This window comes from Macadamia integrifolia, chromosome 11, assembly GCF_013358625.1.
Source record: "Macadamia integrifolia cultivar HAES 741 chromosome 11, SCU_Mint_v3, whole genome shotgun sequence".
In the NCBI taxonomy this organism is placed as follows: Eukaryota; Viridiplantae; Streptophyta; class Magnoliopsida; order Proteales; family Proteaceae; genus Macadamia; species Macadamia integrifolia.
Genome location: NC_056567.1, coordinates 4,202,989 through 4,216,291, shown reverse-complemented (window position 1 = coordinate 4,216,291; position 13,303 = coordinate 4,202,989). Strand labels below are relative to the sequence as shown.

Genomic DNA, 13,303 nt, shown 5'->3' with positions numbered 1-13,303 from the left:
AGAGAGAGAGAATTGGGATCCAGAATCAGCCCCTATATCGATATATTTCATGCATTTTAGGGTTTTTCCATATGTACCGGCTTGAGCTGGATGAGGGAATAGGGACCGGACCCATTTTTTATAACCCAGAGAGCGAGAGGGGGGTGTAAGGACAAACTTGGTAAATTAGCACAAATCTCGAGGTGAAAATTAGCCGTCACCTACCCGAGTTTTCGAACCCGACTCTCCCGTGGGTCCACTTGACAGCTTCCTTAACATGTAGAATATTTTCTCTCTCTCTCCGTCTCTCTCTCTCTCTCTCTCTCTCTCTCAAAAACCCATCGATTCGTAGAGGAAGAAACCTTAAACCAGAGTTGCGTTTCTCGATCTTCAGGCAAGTATTTCCGTTTGCTTCTCTTTATTTCGTTTCTGATTTCGTTATATCTTTCATTTTTTCTTTTGCGATTCTCTGTATCTTCTCTGTGATTTTCTTTGTCCTCTTCGAGGAATTTAAGCTACTCAAAAGCGATTCCTCGACTGATTTTAGTGTCTGAGATCAGAATCACAGTATCTGTTTATCGAAAATCTGGATTGAAACGCTCTTATTTCTTCTTTCCGTTCAGTTCAGTCAGGTTTGATGAGAATGTTCATTGTTTATTCTTTTCAATTTTCATGTTTGTAATCTGAGGAACTGTTATTGTTCGCTCTGTTAAAATTACAATCTGCTCTTTATACTCTTTTGTTTCGCCGATTTTCATCGGAATCACAGTTCACAACATCCAAGTTGCAGTGATCGCGTGAGTTTCGTTATCTTTGGGTGTTCATGTATCTTCGATCAATTTGATGAAGCTAGCGAGAGCTCTTTATATTTTGATCTGTTTTGCGACTTATCGATTCGATTCTCATCGGTTATGTTTTAATTATGATCGATGATGTTCATTTGCTTTGCTTATAAAATTTCTGTGTCCTCTGTTTCTGAAATATGAGCAATTCGACTTTCCTTCTCTCCGTGAAATTTCGATGATACTATGACCGGATCTCCTTTGAAGAAATAAAATAATTTCTGTTGTTGTTGTTCTTTTCATTTTTTTATTATCTGAATTTAGATCTGATTTCTTAGCTTAGATCTCAGGGTATCGTCTGTCACTCAGTTGCGATGTAGTAGTGCTCTTGCCGTTTCACTTTACTAATTGTAATTTAATTAGTAGTAATAGTATTTTTAGGATTTTAATCTCTAGATCTTAAGAGTTCTTTTTTAAAATTACTTTTTAGTATTCATTTCTCTGTCGAAATGGAATTTTTATTCAGTTATGAGTCTTTGTCAAACTTGAAAAGGAGGCCGGCATAATTTTGTGGCATATTTTTTAATTTTGATTCCTAACTAGCTCTTCGGAGTCCTGTATCGGAATCGGATTGGGATTGGTTTCAGTCGACACCGATCTGATATATGATACTGATATTCGATCCAAAATTAATCAGATTCAGGCTGATACCAATATGATCCGGTCGTTCCGATACTAATAGTTAGAGCTTGGGACTCTGTTTAAGAGAGGTATATAATCATAATCGTAATCATATAAAGGTAGGACGTGCTATCCATGCTTTTTGGTTTTTCACTCTTTTGGATTAGCTATTAACATATTAACTATATGCACTAAATCTTTGCCGTCCATTTTTTCTGTTCTTTTAGAATCATCCGGTTGAGTAACCTTTGTGGGAACTTATTATTATATTTTTTGGCTGAAATTGTGGGACCTTATTTTGATGTTTGGTGTGGTGAATTGTAGTCCGTTGGATGTGCAACATAGAGTAGGACCCACGTTGGTGGTTCTATAGTGACCTCTCGACTATTTGGTACTTTCTAGCCGCCCTTCCTCTTTGAGAAAGAGATTGTCGGTCATCCATTTGAGATTTGGGCCCACGTGATGTGGAAATTAATGATTTAACACCGTCTGATTGTCATCTTTGTGGGTTAAATAAATTATGAACGATCCTAATTTGTTTATTGAGTGAAAATATTCAATAAGTTGGGGCCAGTTGCCTATCACGCGAGGTTCTGAATCTTCTGATCTTACTCCAGCCTGGAACCTGTCCAGTGTTTTATGATTATGGGGTGTTGGTGTTCAATCCAATAATGGGTATTACCAAAAAAAAAAAAAAAATTAATAGAGGACGGTCACCGCAAATATAGGGGTAATGGTGAGTTTATTCATTGCAATCTAGTGATTGTGGATTTGAATTGAAAAAATAGTCTTTTTACGTAGTGGGATTAAAATTATGGGAAAATGTTGGATATGTCACCGATATCAAGTATGCTAGTATCCATTGTGTCTATCTCTCTCTTCCCTTTTTCTAAAATGACTCTCATATCATTCCTGAATGATATTCCATCATGTGTTCCTATTGGTGTTATCCGCTAGCATACTTGATATCGGCGGCATACCTATCCCTCTCCGTAAAATTATATATATTATGACTTTTCTTAAATCTTATAGTGACGATAATTTCTTTCACTTGGTATACCCTTTGGGGGTTTTGACCATCCACTAATAGGTTCCTGAGTGCTTCAGCAGTGTTCATGTTGACCAAATGATCTTAGTCATCTGAATGGATGGCAGAAAAGTTAGGCTAATTTAATTGATTGAGCCCACTAACTGGACGGTCTGGATCGGTTAATTTCTTTTTTCTTAAAAGAAAAAAAGAAAAAGGATTTTTTTTTTCTGTAATAGTGGTCCGGAGGCCCAGGCTGGCATTGGGTCGACCCAAGTGCCGGTCAGATTAGATGATATCCCGAACCGGGATCAAGTGTTGGCCAGACCAGTCTTGGTTTGGTATTGGCTTTGCCCGTCATTTTGCACTTTCGAGCTAATTACGCCCACCGAATTCAAACTTTGAAGTAGGGGCCTCCGGGGTCCCGTCCTGTAGTTTCCTATACCATGGGCTGAACGCTGGTGGGCAATACTGACTTGGGTCCACGATCACCAACTTTTTGTAGTTTTTCCGTTTTTGTACACATGTACAATGTACTAGTGTTGTTTTCTTCTAGTGTCATTGGATTCTGACATAAAGTATACGTTTAATGGTTTTTCAGGTTTGAGAGGAACGGTGGTTCCTTGCAAAAACACAGCGTTTTTTTCCCCTAGAAAGGGATAGCCATGGAAGGGGAGGTTCAAGCAAGTTCAGAAGTTCAAGCGAAGTTGGCTGAAAGCAAGCCAGAGGGCGATGTTCAGGTTAAGGTAATCTTTCTTGGTTGCTTTGATTTCTCAGATTTGTTTGAATTTTAGGATGAAATTATGGAATGCTCCTGTTCTCTAATGATATAAGCCATGGGTGGTAGGACCCATCACTCACTTCATCATGAATTGTGATTTCGTATTTTATTGTGGTGGTTGTGGTTGTTCAGCTGGATCATGATACTGGGACACTCTGAATTGCATGTTTAAAACTTAAAAATATTACTTGTTAGTTACTTGTCTGTTGGCACATTTGGATCTCATACTTGTCCGTCTATTGATTGATATAATATATGGTTACTATCTTGATTGATGGTATTGTTATTATCATTTTATTTTGGTCGGGGTGGGGGATTTTACTCTACCTATAATGTGACGAAGTTACAATAAGTCCTCGAGAATTTTCAGCCACGGGATTAGTTTAGCAAACCCAGAAACTTCATTGTAGGTACATGGGCTCCACTTAGGAATTGCCTAGCCATAGCTAGCTATATTAGCACCATTTTTTAGCTACCCAGAACCTAGTAATTGTGCGGGGGTTACTAACCTTATTAAAGCAAGTTGGGATGGGCTTAGCCTCATATTCTTGTCCAGGCCCAGTCCGAGTTGGACTGGGAGCAGTAACACATTGGCATGACCAGCCAATGCACACTACATAACACAGTCAATATTCATGGGTCAAAAGATCCAAACTTTTTCTTGGATCTTATGCAGAAGAAAAAAAAATAAAAAATAAAAAAAGGGATGCTCCTACCAGACTTCGATCAGTTAAACGATTGAACGATTCTGTTATATGTACTAGCAGAAGGCACGTTGCATGTGTTTAGTTTTTCAGTATTTGAATCTCATGTTTTCTTCACTTGGTTCACAGAAGTAAATGGCAGACGGAAATGCATAAAAGGAAATCTTATTCAAAAGATGATTTATTAAATTATTCCCGAATGTCTAATGTATTGAATGATTTTGATATAGGAAAAAAAGGGGGGGAACCATGACTTCTGTTTTTGTTGTTGATACTTTATTTCATTTATGCTGATATATTTTGCTAAACATTTGTTGTGGTGATGTATAAGTAAGGTGTAGAGGGCATTGTTATTTGAAAAAATCATGTCAGTCATATACTCCTACATGTTCCATAATACATTGTCCCTGTTTTGATGACTTGATCACCAGGTCAATCTTTAGAACCTGAATGGTTCAATCACAGTATTATCCATCGTTCCTGTGGTCAGTCTTAGTGGAAAAGGACAAATCAAGTGGAATCTTTTGCCAGTTGCAGTTCATTGGGGTTTTATGGAAGGAGAAGAACTCTAAATTTTTTGGAAGATCAAATTCCATGATTAAATAGTGATCTATATCTTGGGAACAATACTTTTTGGGGCCTCTAACACTGTAGTTTGTATGATTTACATAGATTGAGTATAATCGTAACTCATAATTTTTTATTAGTTGCCACATCATCTTTTTGTTTATTCTGTACATCTCCCTTTGATGTACAATTTGCAGATATTCTAGAGTAGTTAATTACCGGGCAAAATTCTGAACTCACAACCTGCTTTTCTTAATGGCTAACTTCGTGTAAAAAGAGTTATAGTAAAGTGAAAAGATATTTCATGCCATTAGATAATATAGTAAAGTGAAAAGCTATTTCAGGCCAAGAGTAAATACCCACACTGTGAACCCCATTTTCCTTCACAGAATACTAGAGATTATCTTGTTCCATCTCAAATATTAGTTGCCCACATAAGGCCAACCAGTTTGTACTGCTGCTTTACTGTGATTGAGCCCCAACCCTGATGCATGGGTGTACCCACTCCAAAGTCATTTCTAGCTCAAACACGCCATTTGGAGGCAGTGTTCCTCTTTAGAGTAGTTGAGCCTTGGATGAGACCAATTAATAATACAACAACAACAACAACAACAACAACTACTCAGCCTTATCCCAACCAAACAGGGTTGACTACTTGGATCCATACCCTCCAATCAGCTCTAGTTGACCTAAGCTATGCATATCTTTCCTCACCATTTCTCCTAAGGTCATTTTAGGTTTGCCCCTAGCTCTTTTAGTCTATTTAACAATCATTTAAAAAAATGTGACTACTTCACCCTTTGACCTTTGAGTTCATGAGCATTTGTAGTAGGAATTGGGCTATTCTTAGCTTTACTTGACAGTTTTTGAGCTATTCTTAACTTTATTTGATATTTTTTGAGCTATTCTTAGCTTTACTTGACAGTTTTTGAGCTATTCTTAACTTTATTTGATAGTTTTTGAGCTATTCTTAGCTATATTTGATAGTTTCTCAGTATAAGTAACTTATAGTTTTGAGTGTATTTCATGTTTATAAGCTAGCAGTATATCGTATTTTAGAAAAGAAAGTGGACATGTGTAGTTCATGTTGAACATGTTTTCCCTAAGCATCATGCCAATATACACTTAGTTTTTAATATTACACAGTGGTTGTTGTGTATTTTGTAGAATATGTGAGAGCTAATGGTATATTTGGAACTAAAATTGTACACATAGGATCTATAGAGTACTTCTTTCTTTGCAAAGGATGCAAGTAATATTACATGTGGCATTTATGGCCATCTTACCAAAGGGAAGATAGAAACATAAAAATAACCAGATATTTATTTTGCCATCTTTCCTCTGTTTCAGGGTGTAGATTTATTTTAACATGCAACATTTCCTAGTAAGCTACATCGATTAAGCCTTGTCAATAGCCATATCCTTGTCATCTTGGATTCATCTTTCTTACTGGAGTAACTTTCTTCAGTTAACATTTGTAGTTATGCTCTGGGACTCCTGATCAAACTGATTCAACTGGAATTGGCTTTTGACTGCAACTGTTGATGACCATAGACCACTTTGAGAAAGATTTTGCAAAACTAAGAATGCTAATTGAGCATCAAGTGAATCACATCAGTTGTAGGCATGTAGCATATGTAGATTCCGATGTTCACTGACTTCATCATTGATATTTGCTGTTAGTTTCAGTCATTGAGATTACTTATTACAAATTGTTTGATGGTTGTTCTGAGATCTAAACTTGATGGACTCAAGTACTATTGATTCTTCAATAAACTGCTTCCTCCCCTACTTATGTTCTTACGAAAATGTGTTCAACCTATTTGGTGAACTCATCAATGTTTAGAGCCATGTGTACCAAAATTAAGGAAGATGCATTATTTTCCTAGTTGCAAGAACCAAGTTATGCAGCCCTTCTCTCAATCTCCATGGCTGATGTACTTTGTATAAGCATATCAGTGTTCTTAGTGCTTATTTTAATGGTAATGCCAAAGAGATAAATCATATGAACATTGTAAAAGTAGGTGGTTGTGCTGAACCCTTTGGATATGCAAAGTTACACGATCAGCTCTTAGATGAAGAATTAAAGGAAATTGCATATGTGAAGAGACAGAAGTGCCTCTACTCAATATATGTAACATTGACATCTTGTTGTGCAAAATATTGTCTTATTGCAATCTTAAGAAGATAAATCTTGCATTAATCCATGGAAATTTCAATGTGTTGAATTCTTTAACATATAATTTGTATTTTTTTTTTTTTCAAGAGGAAATTGTTTATGATTGTTAAGTTCATACCAACTTCAAATGCTTAAGCTATTAGTTGGAGAGGCCCGAATGGCATATGAAGTCATCCATGTCATAGACAATTCCCAACTTTAATACAATCCAACAATCAACATTTGATGGTTGATGGCTATAATGATTTCATATTGTAGGTGGAAAGAGGTGAAGAAGATATTCTAGCGAATGGGCTATTAGTGAAAGAGGTAAAAGGACACAAAGAAGAAGAGGAAGCTTCACTAGATGGAGAATTCATAAAAGTGGAGAAGGAATGCTTAGAGGTGAAGGACGGTTCGCATTCTATCGAAGCAGCAGCAGCAGCTGGAGATAAACCAGCAGTCATAGAAAGAAGCTCAAGCAATTCAATGGCTAGCAGAGATTTGTTAGAATCCCAAGAGAAGATTAAAGAACTTGAGTTTGAATTGGAAAAAGTGGTTGGAGAATTAAAGCATTCAGAAATTGAAAATGCTTGCCTGAAGGAGGATGTTCTGCTTACAAAGGAGAAGCTGGATGGAAGTATGAAGCACTGTGAAGAGCTTGAACTTGGTCAGAAAAGATTGCAAGAACAGATTATACAAGTAGAGGACAAGTACCATTCACAGCTCAACAGTCTCCAAGAGGCATTGCAAGTGCACGAAGAAAAGCAGAAGGATTTGATCAGTGTGAAAGAAGCACTGGAACTGCTTACTGTAGAGCTTGAGAGCTCAAAAAATAATGTGCAGCAGTTAGAGGAAGAGCTGCAATCATCGTCAGGCAAGGCAAAGAAATTTGAGGAGCTGAGTAGGAAGAGTGGTTCACATGCTGAATCTGAGACAAAGAGAGCTTTAGAGTTTGAAAGGCTGCTTGAAGTAGCGAAAGTGAGTGCAAAAGAGATGGAAGATCAAATGACTTCTCTCCAAGTAGAACTTAAGGGCCTCTATGAAAAGATTGCGGAAAGTCAGAAAGTTGAAGAAGAACTAAAGAATACTGCGGCACAGCTATCTGTAGTTAAAGAGGAGCTGGTGCTTTCTAAAGAACATCAGCTGGATCTGGAGCAGAGACTTTATTCCAAAGAAACTATAGTAAATGAACTGAGCCAAGAAGTGGATCTACACAAAACATCAGAAGCAAAGGTGAAGGAAGATATCATGACTCTAGAAAATCTGTTTGCCTCAACCAAAGAAGATCTTCAGGCTAAGGTTGTTGAGTTGGAAGATGTTAAATTGAAACTGCAGGGGGAAATGGAAATGAGAAAACTCGTTGAAGGTGGCCTGAAAAATCAGGAGACAAAGCTATCAACTGTTCAGGAAGAATTGGCCAAGGTGACTGGAGAGAAGGATGCTCTGGAAGCTGCAATAGCTGATCTTAACAATACAGTAGTGCAAATGAAGGATCTGTGCAGTGATCTTGAGACCAAGTTAACAATTTCGAATGAAAATTTCTTCAAAGCAGATTCTCTTCTTACTCAAGCTTTGTCAAGTAATGCAGAGCTGGAACAGAAGTTGAAGTCTCTTGAAGAGCTCCATCTAGAATCTGGTACAGCAGCCTCCACTGCTACGCAGAAAAACCTTGAACTTGAGGAGATCATCCGAACATCAAATGCAGCAGTAGAAGAACTGCAGTCACAGATCAGAGAGATTGAGATGCGGCTGATATCATCAGAACAGAAGAATGCTGAGCTCGAGCAACAGCTAAATCTGGAGGAACTCAAGAGCAGCAATGCGGATAGAGAAATCAAAGAAATCTCTGAGAAAACAGCTGAGCTCAATGCTCTGTTGGGAGCAATTGAGGATGAAAAGGCACAGCTGAAGAGCCAAATACGAGAACATGACGGAAAAATAACCCAATTGGAGTCTGCTTTGAGCCAGTCATCTTTGAGGAACACAGAGCTTGAACTAGAGCTGAAGAATATTACAGAAAAGTGTGTTGAGCATGAGGGTCGAGCTAATATGACACATCAACGCAGCCTCGAACTGGAGGATTTGATCCAGATGTCTCATGTCAAAGTGGAGGATGCTGGAAAAAAGATGGGTGATTTGGAGTTATCACTAGATGCAGCAAAAAACAGAGTACAAGAACTTGAAGAACAGATAAGCACATTAGAAACGAAATGTGGAAATTCTGAATCAGAATCCAAGCAATTTTCTCAGAAGGCTTCTGAACTTGCAGTAGAACTAGAGGCTTTCCAAACAAAAGTATCAAGCCTTGAAAATGCACTGCATGCGGCAAATGAAAAAGAAAGGGAATTGACCGAATACTTGGGTGCAATTACTGAAGAAAAGAAGAAGCTTGATGATGAATTGAACAGTTCCTCCAAGAAGCTTTTGGAAGCTGAAAATATGCTAGAGGCCTTGCAGAACAAACTGAAATCAACACAGGAGAACCTTGAGAGCATCGAGCAAGATTTTAGGGCTTCTGGAATTAGAGAGAGTGAAATATTGGAGAAGCTTAAATCTGCAGAAGAACAATTAGCGGAACAAGGAAAAGTATTACAGCAGGCTACCGCAAGAAACTCAGAGCTGGAGTCTTTAAATGAATCTCTAGCCAGGGATTTAGAGGTAAAGCTTCAGGAAGCAATAGCAAGGTTCACCGATAGAGATTCTGAGGCGAAATCCTTGTATGAAAACCTGAAGACTCTTGAAGACCAATCTAAGTTTTACAAAGAGCAAGCAGCTGAAGCAGTTGAAAGATCAGCAACTTTAAAGGCTGATTTGGATCAGAGTCTGATGAAACTATTGACTCTTGAAAGCACTGTTGATGATCTCAAAAGAAAGGTCTTGGAAGCGGAAGATAGAGCTGCCCAGTCCTTCTCAGAAAATGAACTCTTATCTGAGACTAACTTACAGCTCAAAAGCAAGGTTAATGAGCTTCAGGAATTGCTAAGTTCTGCTCGTGACGAAAAGGAAGCAGCTGCTCAACAATTAGCATCACACATGAATACCATAACTGAATTGACAGATCAACACTCAAGAGCCTTGGAACTGCAATCTACAACTGAATCCCAAATCAAAGAGGCTGAAAAGCAGTTACAAGAAGCTGTTCAGAGATTAACTCAGAAAGATTCAGAAGCAAAAGCCTTAGACGAGAAGCTGAATGCTCTTGAAACCCAAGTAAGAAGCTACGAAGAACAGGCTCGTGATGCATTGGCTGTCGTGGAAACTCAGAAATTCGAATTAGAAGAAAAATTACTGAAATTAAATAGTCTGGAAAGCAGTTTTGAAGAAACACAATCTAAATCTGGTCAATATGAGAAAGAGTGCAAAGAGCTAGCTGAGGTGAACATGAAACTTACACAGGAACTTGCAGCCTGTGAATCCAAAATGAATGATCTACAAACAACACTATCAGCAGTCTTTGTTGAGAAAGATGGAACTCTTGAACAATTACAATCTTCAAAGAAGGCAATAGAAGATTTGACAGAACAGCTCACTGCTGAGAGGCAAAGCCTACATGCTCAGGTATTCACCATGAAAGCACCATTTCTTTTAATGATATGAGACATCATTTCCATCCTACGATGATTGGTTAATAATTAGGCCTAAAGGGAAACATAGTTAATTATTTTATTCACCAGCTGTCTAATATAAGTAAGAAACTCTTTTGCAGATATCTTCACTTATGGAAGAGAATGACATGCTCAATGAAACACACCAAGGTTCCAGAAAAGAACTTCAAACATTGATAGTCCAACTAGAAGAACAACTGAGGGAACAGAAGGCAAGGGAAATTCCCTTAACTGGAGAGCTGGAAAGTCTTAAAGCCGAGCTTACTGAGAAATCTGTGTTGCAAACACGGGTGACTGAACTTGAACAACAATTGATGTTGGCTGAGACTCAACTGAAAGAAGAGGTACTGCAGTTTGTTTTAAAAATATCCTCCTGGTCTTTGAATTAATTAAGGTTAAATGATCTCAAATTGCAAATTACTCTGATGTAAGGTTGAAAGAGTTAAAGTAGTGTCTGCTGAAAAAGAGGCTGAACTAGCCAACAAATTGGATAAACAAGCACTCAAGGTCCATGAAAGAGATGCTCTAGGTGAAAAAGTGCTGCAACTTCAGAAGGAGCTAGATCTTGCATACTTGGCAATTGATGAACAGGTTATCCTTTGCTTGCAGTTTATTCTTCTTTCTTTAAACCTTTTTGGGAAGGCTCTTCAATTTTGTTTTTTTCATTTTCAAACCCTGCTTTTGTTCTGTTTTTCATGTAAATGTTAGATATACTTATCTATCAGAGTGCTTCATTGCTGCGAAATCTTTGAAGTTACTAATCTCAAATGCATAGCATGGACAAGAATGGCTCCTCTGATGAAGTTCCAAGGAAGGGCTTTGATATCTATGAATCAGTTTAAAAACTGATCTTCTGAATGCCTATTGTCCTAAAGAGTTAATTAGAATGCACTTGTTGAACTGTTGAAGAGAAATGCTTAACTAACTAAGAATGTCCAATTGAACAGAAAAAGGCAGAATCTAGGAAGGAGTTCGAACAAGAATCTTCTGTGAAGCATTCACTTGAGGAGCTTGAGGCAAAGAACCAACAAATCTTGCTTGTAGAAAAGAAAGTTGAAGAGCTCGAAAAGCAATTGCAGCTTGCCAGTGAAAAAATAAAAGAAAAGGTGAGCTATTTATTTTTTGAATAAACACTTTGCGTCAATTCCGTTCTTTTATAAGTGAACTGTGTACTCAAAACAAAACAGAAAACTGTAATCATAAATCTATATTCCAATTTCTTAAATGGCATTCTTTTTTGGCCGACTTGGTGTGTTTTATTTTCCCTATCGTAATGTCATCAGAATTTCAAGAACACATCATTTTTATTGTTCCTTCATGAAAACTATTTCTTCCTGTGTCAGAGATTTTCTTAATCACTTTATGTCAACCCTAAATAAAACTTGCAGGATGAAGAAGAGAAAAAGCTTTCTGTTGTCAGTGCAGAGTTGGATGATTTGAGGAAGAGATCCAGTCAGACTGCTGAATTAGAAAAGAAAATTGAGGAACTTGAAAACAAGCTGAAGTTAGCAAGTGTCAATGCCAAGGATCAGGTAAGCACAATTACTACTGAATTATTTTTTTGTTGGGGCTCGCTGGAGGCTGAATGTAGTGGCATAGACAGCCGTCTAAGCCCTCAAATTAGGACAAGTCATTGAACATTTCTAAAAAAAAAAAAAAAAAAAAAAAAAAAAAAAAAAAACAAAACAGACAAATGATTGAACTTACAATGCTATAATGGAAATATATCCATATATTAGTGTTTCAAGGTGAGAACATCCTGGAAATTCTTAATTTATTGTTCCGATCTTGGATATAATTGGTGTAGTAGCAGAGAAACCTGCAATCATTACTTACCAAGTTTGAGAAGAGAAAGAGAGAAGCAGGAGAAGAGAAGAAGACAATGTCAATGGAGAAGAGGGAGAGAGCTAGAGCGTGATAGGAATTGAATACTTATTGTGGTCTAGTCCATTGTTTATATAATATGAGAAACGATTAATTTCTCTCAATTATGATCATGAAAGAATCTTACTGTGCATCCTGCCCTTATCATGTATCAATTCTTCCACTTTAATCCGAATATCCATATTTTTTTATGTTGCAGGGTGGAGTTGAGGTGAAATCTAGAGACCTTGGATCAACTTTGTCAACTCCATCAAAAAGAAAGAGTAAGAAAAAAGCAGAAGCAGCATCTCCTCAAGCATCGTCATCTTCTGAAACTCATACTGAAACCCATGGGGCTTCTGCCCCTTTCATGACCTTAAAGTTCATGCTTGGAGTAGCATTGGTGTCTGTGATTGTAGGTGTGATTCTTGGAAAGCGTTATTAGCTTTGTTGTTAATATTTTTTCCCCTTATTTTTCAGGTTCTAGATTGAGAGTTTGTTATTAGTTTTTGTACGCAAAGGAAAGCTTGTTATCTTTCAAGTTGTGTAGGGAATTTGTTTTTATTCAATATACCTATCTGTATGCAGGGCCTTACAATTGATTGTTATATTCAAGTTTGCTATGAAATTGCTTTTATTTTATTTACTTTGACATGGTTTATTATTGTAGAAACTCTTTGGGTTAATTTAAGAGCAATCTAAAACAATAGAGCTTTCATTATAGAGTCTACTTTATAGTCGATTTAGTTACAGAAGTTTGTGGCTTCGATTATGATACGGAAACCAACTAAAAGGAAGACGACGACGACAACAAGAGAAAGGATCCGGTTGGACGGAACTGGGGTGTATGCCTGAGTCCTCTTAGCCATTCGATGTGCATTAGGGTGTTGAGCGTGTTGGAAAGGATCCGGTTGCATTGGGAACAGACTTTAATCGTTATCTTGCCAAACATATATGACCTGATGGATGCAGTTTTATGCACCACTGTTATGAGCATGGTCATGCCTTACAAATGTTGGAGGGTGAGGGTGAGGGTGAGGGTGAGGGTGAACAGAAGTGTAATTACACAATCCCCTCTCTTTTCTATCCAATGGCTAAAGGACACAGCTGCGCATAAAATTTTTTGCCAAATTATATTGTTAATCTTTATGCA

General features: G+C 37.6%; 1 protein-coding gene across 1 annotated transcript; it reads left to right on the top strand.

The window, feature by feature from the left end:
- The first annotated feature begins 227 nt into the window (after positions 1 to 227).
- On the top strand, positions 228 to 12,796 carry LOC122093339 (putative leucine-rich repeat-containing protein DDB_G0290503). The gene is made up of 8 exons (XM_042663658.1): positions 228 to 373; positions 3,071 to 3,215; positions 6,959 to 10,240; positions 10,389 to 10,631; positions 10,720 to 10,878; positions 11,235 to 11,393; positions 11,676 to 11,819; positions 12,371 to 12,796. The coding sequence occupies exons 2-8, from the start codon at positions 3,135 to 3,137 to the stop codon at positions 12,593 to 12,595; spliced, it is 4,293 nt and encodes a 1,430-aa protein (XP_042519592.1). The 5' UTR covers positions 228 to 373; positions 3,071 to 3,134; the 3' UTR covers positions 12,596 to 12,796.
- The last annotated feature ends 507 nt before the right edge of the window (positions 12,797 to 13,303 follow it).

Excerpts from the sequence above, each read along its gene's own strand:
- LOC122093339 (XM_042663658.1), top strand. The coding sequence starts at position 3,135 with ATGGAAGGGGAGGTTCAAGCAAGTTCAGAAGTTCAAGCGAAGTTGGCT. Across the intron at positions 3,216-6,958 it reads AGGGCGATGTTCAGGTTAAG|GTGGAAAGAGGTGAAGAAGA; the intron begins GTAATCTTTCTT and ends TTCATATTGTAG. Across the intron at positions 10,879-11,234 it reads ACTTGGCAATTGATGAACAG|AAAAAGGCAGAATCTAGGAA; the intron begins GTTATCCTTTGC and ends CCAATTGAACAG.